Source organism: Pelodiscus sinensis, chromosome 33, assembly GCF_049634645.1.
Source record: "Pelodiscus sinensis isolate JC-2024 chromosome 33, ASM4963464v1, whole genome shotgun sequence".
Taxonomy (NCBI): domain Eukaryota; kingdom Metazoa; phylum Chordata; order Testudines; family Trionychidae; genus Pelodiscus; species Pelodiscus sinensis.
The window spans coordinates 1719279-1728192 of NC_134743.1; the positions used below are offsets into that span (position 1 = coordinate 1719279).

The 8914-nt window shown below is 62.8% G+C and overlaps 1 protein-coding gene across 2 annotated transcripts; it reads left to right on the forward strand.

Moving 5' to 3' along the window:
• The first annotated feature begins 1167 nt into the window (after positions 1–1167).
• Positions 1168–4462, forward strand: LOC142823419 (maestro heat-like repeat family member 5). Of its 2 annotated transcripts, XM_075914447.1 has the most exons (9): positions 1168–1285; positions 1819–1886; positions 2004–2109; positions 2377–2472; positions 2634–2738; positions 3128–3263; positions 3493–3587; positions 3836–3988; positions 4343–4462. In XM_075914447.1, exons 1-9 carry the CDS (start codon positions 1268–1270, stop codon positions 4358–4360), a joined length of 795 nt encoding a protein of 264 aa, XP_075770562.1. In that variant the 5' UTR covers positions 1168–1267; the 3' UTR covers positions 4361–4462. The 2 variants fall into 2 exon arrangements, with proteins under 2 accessions (XP_075770562.1, XP_075770561.1); XM_075914446.1 differs by lacking the exon at positions 4343–4462 and having other exon boundaries at positions 3836–4212.
• Positions 4463–8914: the final 4452 nt, after the last annotated feature.

Sequence of the window (8914 nt, forward strand, 5' to 3'; positions counted from 1 at the left end):
TGCTCCCCTCATTTCCAGCATGGCCAAACGTTTTCGGCTGTGGTTCAAGAAAGCCCTGAAGATGGCCCCAGGGCCGGTGGGGAGCAGCTTCTCCGTCCCCGCGGGCGGGGAAGCTGGATCCCACCAGCTCGGGGCGACTCGCCCACCGGCCAGGCCCCCCCGGACCTGGCTCCAGAGGCGGCTGGGCAGGCGGGACCCAGCCCAGCGGGGGAGCCGGGTAGGGTGGCTCCGGGGCCTCCTCTGTGGAGAGAAACACCTGCCCCGGGAGCCCAGCCCCCATTACCACCAGGGGGCATCGCCCTGCCCGGCCCCCGGGGACCTGCCAGTCTCCGGGAGCCCCCAGCCCGTCGCTCCCCGCACCAGCCCCTGCAGCTGTGGGTCCAGGTCCGTCAGCAGCAGCGCCTGGGCCTCCAGCTGCAGCCGGGCCACCTCGCGCAGCCGCTCAGACCCAGGTGAGGGGCCGTGAACACGCTGGGCCCAGGGGCTCACCCAGTACCCGGGGGGGGGGGGGAGGGGCAGCCCCAGTGTCTGCCCCGCAGCCAGGGCAATGGATGGGGGCGGGGGCTGCTTGGCTCTCTTGTTCCTGGTGGGGGCTCAGCTGAGAGCATTGGCAGATGTGAGGGTGGCAGGGGGATGGGTCCCTGCGAGGGGCGTGTGGGGCCCAACCTGCCCTGGGTCCCTGACATGGGGGCGCGTGACCCCTGCTGGCCGCTGGAGTCACCCTGGTCCCTTCCCTCCCGCACAGAGCCCCCCTGCGCCTCGGCGGAGCTCTGCCAGGAGCGGATGGACTCCCGGGTGGAGGAAGGGGCCGTCTACGACATCGAAGAGCAGCTCCACACCCGGGACACGGTAGGAACCTTCTCCACACGGGGGGGACCCGAGATTGTCCGGCCCCTTCCCAGCACGTCCCCCCCCCTCCGGGAGGGGCTTGTCCCTGGGGATCCCCCTGGGGCCCCTTCTCCTGCATGACCTGGGCCCCCCAAGCTGGGGGCTCTTGTCATGCACCAGCTGGGCCCCCACAAGCCTGAGGCAGCAGTTGGGGGGGAGTGTGGGTGCTTGGACAACCCGCAGCTCCCACCTCCACTCCTGGGAGACCTGAGCCCTGCAGCTGTCCGTGGGGGGCAGGCAGGCCCCAGGCTCACAGACTCTCTCTGGGGTGCAGAGCCCAGCCGCCCTGCAGCGGTTCCTCTTGGCCGTCCCCCTCGCCTGCCTCGCCGCCCTCCAAAGGGGCGAGGACACCCTGGCGCCGCGCTGCTGCAAGGACACCATGATGGCCAGGATCGTTGTAAGCGAGTCGCGGCGGCCGGGAGGAGGGGAGGGGATACGTGGGGTGGACGGGGGTCTGCCTGGGCCATGGCGGCGGGTGGGGGTGCTGGAAACGGGATGGGTGGAGCCAGGAGGGCTGGAGGTGGACATGGGGAGGGTGGGTGGGGATGCTGGAGGAGGGAGGGACACAGAAATGGGGCAGGTCTGGGGTGCCGGACAGGAAGGGGGATTCGGGACAGGGAGGGGTCTCCCCGGGCCATGGGGGGCTGGAAGGGAGCCGAGCGGGCTGCTGGGGATGCGCCTGGGGAGCAGGGATGAGGAGGTTCAGAGGCTGGTCACCAGGGCAGTGAGGGGCAGGAGACGGCCTGGGGACAAGGATTGAGCTGGTCCCGGTTTGGGAGGGGGGTGCTGGGAGGGGCCCTGTGTCGGGCAGGGGGGCTACAGGGCAGCGGGAGGCAGTGGGGTTGGATCCTGCTGGGAGGGGCGCTGGCCGCGTGAGCGTCTCTTGGGGGCCCAGCCTCACACGCCCCTTTGTCTCCTTGGGTCTCCCAGGAGATCATGGAGGACTCGCCCCCCCCGCTGGTCTTGGCCGACTGCCTCAACGCCGCCTGCAGCCTCAGGTACCGACCCCCCCCCCCCCCGCCGACTCCCCCCAGAGCAGATCCCCTGGCCAGGGAGTGGGAAAGTCTCTGTCTCCTGCTGCTGAATTAACAGTCTCTGCCCCTCTCTCCTGCCAGCACCTTGCAGCCTCCCCTGCGGGCCCAGCTCCTGAGCCCCCTGCTGACGGCGGCCGTGGGACAGACAGTGTCTGGGGACTGGCAGCAGGAGCCCATCCACACTCAGGTACGTCCCTCTGGGCCCTGCTCCCGGGCTGGGCTGGAGCTCCAGAGAGGAGGGGGGGGCAGAGGGAGGGAAGAAGCTGCAGGTTTGGATCCTTCCCTCCAGGGTTCCCGTTGCTCTCCCGGGGGGCCCGTCCCTTCCATGCCCAGCCTGGGCTCCTCCCTGCTCTGCGAGGCGGCTCAGACCCTGCTCTAGGCTGCACCCCGGAGCCAGCGGGTGGCCTGGATTCCCCAACCCCCCTCTGACCCAGGGCTCCCCCTTGTCTTGCAGCAGTTCATCCGGGCCCTTCCCTACGACCTCCAGGCCCTACTGGCGAGCCTCCTCGCCGAGTCCCCAGACACCGCCCGGCTGCAGCTCATAATGGAGGTGAGCCCCGTGGGGGGACGGGGCCATTGTCCCTGCTTCCTCGGGGGGCCGAGAGAGGAGCAGTGTCAGTGGCTGGGGGGGGCACAGTCCGAGAGGAGCCCCAGGCTCTGCCCAGAACCGGCACCTCCCTACGGGTCCTGACCTGCCTCTTTCCCCCCCAGCACCTGAGCCCGTGGCTGGAGTCCCGCCTGCCCCAGGAGCGAGCCAGGGCCCTTCGCAGCACCACGGCCCTGCTGGGAGTCGCCACCACCCTCCCGGGGTTTGACGTAAGTGACCTCGGAGCCGGGGGGTCTGGGGCTGCAGGGCGCGGGGCTGGGAGCGTCCCCGGGAGGCAGAGGCAGGGCTGGGAATGGGCCGGGAATGGGCCGCGTTCTCCTTTCCCCGGGGAGGGGCGACCCTGGGCCCTTCAGGGGGGCTCTTGAGGGACTGGGCCTGGGGACTGGGGAGTGGCCGTCAGTGGATCCCCTTGTTCCACCCCCGGAGTGACCCTTCAGTCGGGGCCATTGCTCAGGGTTGTCTCCTCGCAAGGCCGGCCCCGCCCCGCCCCGGGAGGTGTCTCTGTCCGTCCCCCGAGCTCAGACCCGCCTCGGCGGCCGTTTGCATGGGACGTGCAGCCCCAGGATGCTGAGGGACCCCCCCTCTTCTCTCCCCTCAGAACTCCGCCGACTGGCCGAGGATGGGTCACCACGTGGCCCAGCTGGGCCTTTTTATTTCGGACCCATCCGAAGACGTCAGCCGGCTGGCCCGGGAGGGGGTGCACAGCCTGTATCAACTCCTCCTGCACCACAGGGGTAAGGAACCCAGCCGGGACCTGGGCCCCAGGGACACCCTGAGGGTGCCGGCGGCGGGGGGAGGGGACCCAGCCCTTTTCCCCCAGACTGGCCCAAGGGGGGATGCGTCCCTCTGTCTTCCCCTTCTGCCCCCTGTGCCCCTCCATTTGCCCAGGGATGCCTGCAGGGACCCGTGGGAGGGGAAGGGCTCAGACCTGCCAGCAGAATGACCCTGTTGTGTCTCTTGCAGGCCTCAACATCCACCAGGCAGAGGACCTGTGGTGCAGACACTACTACAAAGAAAGATGGGTCCTGGCTCACAGCAACAGCGTGAGGGTGGGAGAGGTAAGGACGCGCTGCCAGGGCAGGGCAGGGCTCGGGGGTGGGGCTGGCTGGGGCCCTCGTGGGGGTAGGAGGGTCTTGGGGGCAGGAGGAAGGGGTGACCTGGGGCAGGGGTTGGGGTGCCGGGTGAGGAGAGCGTCTGGGTGCAGCGTCTGGAAGGGAGTTTGGGGGAGGAGGAAGCTGTTTTAGCCCCAGGAGTTGGGGCCGGGCTCTGGGCCGTCAGCTGAAACCTCCTGTGCTCTTGATTCCAGGTCTTTGGGCAGCTCTTCACAGCAGAGCAGGAGAATTGCTTTTTGGACAAGGCTCTGCTCGCTGCCCGCTCCCCCCTGCGGCGCCCCAGCCAGGCCGGGCTGGTCCTGGCCCACGCCCTGCATGGGCAGGCCCATCAGCTCCTGGAATACATGGTGAGCAGCCGGAGCAGATCAGGAGAGTGGGGCAGGGCCAGGGTCTCCTTCCCATCCCCTCAGGGAGTCCCCCGCCCCTTTCCTCAGGCTGCCCCCACCCCACGTCCCTGCTGGCAGAATCCCTCCTGCCCCTGCGAGCGTCCCTGGGGGTGGGGGAGGCTCTGAACACAGAAACTGTCCTAGGAGGCGGGAGGGGGCCGAGGTGTCAGGAGCTCTGGGGGGGGGGTCAGGAGCTCACCCTGCGGGCCTGACGGGGGGTGACCAGAGAGCAGGGGGGAGGAGGGTGGAAATGCTGGGGGGCCAGTTCCCCTGAGTCCCCAGGGATGAATGTGACGGATTCTGCTTCCCTTGCAGCAGGAAGACACCCAGTGAGAGCAGCAAGAGCTGAGGAGCCAGCAGCTGCGTCCCCCTCCCCCCAACCCTCCCAATTGTATTGAATTGTATTTACATTCTCATTAAACAATGTTTCAAAAAACATTTGGATCAGGCTTGGTCAATAATTTGTAATGGGGGGGCCATTTTGGCAACTGATCAAGGGCCACATTTCTACCGAGGGCTTTGGGGTCTGGGACGGGGTGGTTGGGTGCAGAAGGGAGCTTAGGGGTGGAGCCTGGGTGCAGGGGGGGGGGTATGATCTGGGGCGGTGGATAGGGGTGCAGGGTCCAGGAGGGGCTATGGGCGCAGGAGAGGACTCTGGCCTGGGGGAGGGGCTCTAGAGGGGTGCAGGGTCAGGGAGGGAGCTGTGACCTGGGTGAAGGGGGAGCAGAAGGTTTGGGGGAGGGGGTGCGGGTGCCAGAGAGGAGTCTGGCCTGGGGGAGGGGTGTCGGGGGGGTGCAGGGTCAGGGAGGGAGCTGTGACCTGGGTGAAGGGGGAGCAGAGGGTTTGGGGGAGGGGGTGCGGGTGCCAGAGAGGAGTCTGGCCTGGGGGAGGGGTGTCGGGGGGGTGCAGGGTCAGGGAGGGAGCTGTGACCTGGGTGAAGGGGGAGCAGAGGGTTTGGGGGAGGGGGTGCGGGTGCCAGAGAGGAGTCTGGCCTGGGGGAGGGGTGTCGGGGGGTGCAGGGGCAGGGAGGGAGCTGTGATCTGAGGGAATGGGGGACGCAGGTTCAGGTGGTCGCCTGGGACAGGCAGTCGGGGAGGGGACGTGGGCGCCAGGGGCAGGCTCTGGCTGCGGAGGTGCCTACCTAGGCAGCTGCGTATGGGGGAGCCCGACTGTCACCTGAGGGGATGGGGGAGCTCAATTTTCAACTGTGGGGAATGGAGGAAATACTGTGGAGTGGAGGGAGCGAGATGGGGGGGGCTGAATTGTTCCCGGAGGGGAGATCTCCCTGGCTTGGGGGGGGGGGGGCGTTTCCAGCAAAGCCCTCACATAAGAGGGGGACAGACGGGGGGAGGGAGAGGACGGGGATGGGCAGGGCAGGTGGAAATGGGGAGGGGCAGGAGAAGGGAAGGGGGAGGAGATGGAGGAGAGCAGGGGATAGGAGTGGGGGCGGGGATGAGGAGCAGGACAGAGGCAGGGCAGTGGTGGTGATGGCTGAGCGATGAGAACAGCTCGCAGGGAGCTTAAAGCCAGCAGATGCTTTTCGGCAGAGTTGCCATTTGCCCTGGCGGCTTTGCCAGAATAGCTGTGCCAGCGGGGGGGGGGGGGGGGGGAGGGGCTTTTGCCACACACCCAAGCCAAGCCAGCTGTGGCGGCAAAGCCTTGTGATGTAACCTAAGCCCTTGGCAAGGTCGGGATCAACCTGCTCTGACAATTTCTCGGACCGGCGGGATGAGAAACAAGGATCGTGCAGGGAGATGGGGATGACTAGGAAGCGAATCCAGGTGTGGGGGGAATATCCTGGGTTGGAGGGTCAGTCGATACCCCCGCCTGCCACTGTCTGCCGGGGCTCTGCCCGCAAGATGGAACCAACAGCTGAGTTTGCTTTTCTGCCCCGTCGTGGGCACAAAAGGCCCAGAGCAGCCTCCTGCTATCTTGGAGGAAAGGGGCCAAAGTTCAGGAAGCAGGTGCCAGGCTGGGCTGGAATCCGCGAGCGCCGCTTTTGCTTTGCCCTTCCTGGAAGCTGGGCTGCAGGTGAGTGGCGGTTTCATCTCTGCTCTTGGGGTGTTTCTTGTGGGTTCCGAGTGTGGATCTGAGAGGGGCTGCGCAGGGGCAGTGTCATGAACGAGCTGTAAGCGTTACAGCCCCTTCTGCGCAGGCTGGCTCCAGCCTCCCGTCTGTCTCCAAGCCCTGGGGGAGAGGCGGGAGGCCAGCAGCATGGCCTAGTGGAGGGGGCAGGGGGCTGGGTGTAAGAACTCCCGGGTTCTAATCTAATGCCACCTAGTGACTAAGGCACAGAGTTGTGTGTTAGACCCTTGCTCCTCAATTCTGCGCTCACTCTCGCACTGGTGACCTTGGAGAGGCCTTTCAGGTCTCCCTTTCCCTGTCCATCAAAGGCAGGCAAGTGCGATGTAATGCCCTGGAGCAAGTGCTTTGGGACGTGTCGCACAAGTGTGCCTGGCTCACAAGCGTGTCAGCACAGGTGTGTAAAAGCGTGACGAAGGCTTTGAGATCGATGCCGAAGGCTTGTGAGGCTGTGGCTGGCCAAGTGACAGGGAAATGAAAGGTCAGAGTTTGGTCAGTTAGATTTTATGGTAATACACTGAGACGAAGCACTTTGGGCGTATATACGATAATGTCTTTCCAAGTGCGTTAGTTCAAGCCGTGTCCTAGGAGCCAAGAGGTGAGACAAACATGCTTGGTCCTGTCTCGGTGCAGGGGTGGACTAGATCAGTGCTTCTCGACCAGTGGTACGAGTCCCCTTAAAGGTACTCAAGAGATGTCTGGGGGACACGTCAACACAACTGAAATTTGGAGAAAACTGAATTTTAGTTTTCAGTTTGACAGCGCTTTATTCTTTTTGTACCTTTTACACCCAAAAATGCCATCGCCCGCCCGGCTACGATGCAGTTGTTTAAACAAATGTGTTGCAACGGTAGAAAAAAATTGTGTGTGTCTGAAAACTGTAGGTACTGGGGGTACTTACACATTTTTTTTTAAAGGGGGTACATTATAAAAAAAGTTTGCGAAACACTGGACCTATCATGGTCCCTTCCACTCAGACTTTTCTATGATTCTGTGACAGGGCTGGGCGATAATTTTCAGAAGGGGGCCACTTAATGGATTTTGGTATGGGGTCATAGGCCGGCTCCACCCACAGAAGGGGCGGAGCCTGAGGCAGAAGGGGCGGTGTTGTGGACTAGCCCACCCTCAGAGTTCTCCGTGGCTGAGGCTTTCAATTAAAAGCACAGAAAAGAGCTCACAGCTTTGCCACTACTGGCAGCTGTCCAGCGTGGCTACAGCTTTTTAAAGGGCTCGTGGCTCCTGCCCCTGCTGTAACCATGAGCCGTGAATCATTTAAAATTGGATCCTGCTGCCTGAGTCCCCACTTAGAATTCGGCGGCATGGGCAGCAGGATCTAAACAGAAAGCGGCCAGATCACAGTGTTTGGTAGGTTGCATCTTACCCAGCCCTGTTCTCTGAGCTGGTTTCGAAACCTCCGTGTCCTCCTTATGGTCTGACAGCTGCAGATTTACTGCCTGTCTCTCCTCTCGTGGCCCAGCCTAGCCGCAGCTAATGGACTAACTCAGGTTAGCATCACCTGCCCTGTCTTGGTGACTCTTCACAGCTGAACAGCCTATAAGGCATCGTGCTGGTCTTCTGATCTCTTGGTGACTCCTCTGCCTTCTGTTTATTTCTTTCTCCCTAGCTGGCCGATCAAGTCAAGCCCTGTCAGTGCGTGAAGGCCCCAGGAATTACGAGTGCGATGGTCTCCCATGCCCAAGGTAATCGGCTGGCTAGTAATGGATGGACTGCTTGGTTATCAGGTTAGGCTGCACAAGCCAGGTCTATGGGACCCTATGGCCAGCTGGCACCTGGTTCACAGCTGTATTAATCTGAAAATGGCTGGAAGACACCACCATCATTAGGCTCCAGAGTCAACAGCACTTGCTCCTCTTGGAGCTACTTGTCCGTGGCAGGCAGCACAGCTTAGCAGCTCATTGGGACGTCTTCTTTCTGTTGTGAGATCTGGGCACTTTAGAATGGCTGTAGCTATTGAAAGCAAAGGCGCACAGCTATAGGCATGGGGGTTTCCAGCTTTATTCACCTAGGTGGCTAATTCCAGGAAGCAAGGGTGTGTGTGTGGGGGGGGGGGGGGGGGGGGAGTCCTTTACAGAGGGTTCCCTGGCCCCTCTGCTTCCATGGCTGTGCAACTGCCACCAGGTGGATTAGAACCTGGGACTTTTGGAGCTTAGGGCAGGAGCTGCTACAGCTTGAGTTATAAGTCAGTTGCCTCTCAGCATAGGCTGAAGAGCTCCCTTGTAATAATTGCTTGCTGGAAGTGGTCTCAGTGCCACTCCATAGGATAGTGACCCACATCAGGTGGGTGGGTTACAGCTGCAGGCCTGCTCCCAGCATGCGGATCTGCTCTCTGGGCGGCGTCTAAAACTCTGTGGCTGCAGCCCTGCTCCCAGCATGCGGATCTGCTTTCTGGGTGGCGTCTACAACTCTGTGGCTGCAGCCCTGCTCCCAGGACTGGATCTGCTCTCTGCCCATTGGCGTGCGCAGCACATTTCATTAGGGTGTGCACCCAAAGAATGTTTTTAAATGTACTCTTTGACCCCCATTAGCCACGCCTCTGGAGGTAACACTTTCAGGGCAATATGGACACATGACCAGAAATAAAAGGTGTCATGTGACCTCCCCCCCCCAAGGACTTTTCCCACCATCCACTTACCAATAGGGATTAGTTTGGCCCTCACCAAACCCCCCTCATGCAACGATCCTGCAATTGCATTAACCCAATGTGTGTGACATTAACTCGGGGGGTGGAGAGGCTGGGGGAAGTGTTCCCTCTAAGAGTTTCCTCCCATGAGCACAATACATTTT

Excerpts from the sequence above, each read along its gene's own strand:
- LOC142823419 (XM_075914446.1), top strand. Across the intron at positions 2,739-3,127 it reads CCACCCTCCCGGGGTTTGAC|AACTCCGCCGACTGGCCGAG; the intron begins GTAAGTGACCTC and ends CTCTCCCCTCAG. Across the intron at positions 3,264-3,492 it reads ACTCCTCCTGCACCACAGGG|GCCTCAACATCCACCAGGCA; the intron begins GTAAGGAACCCA and ends TGTCTCTTGCAG.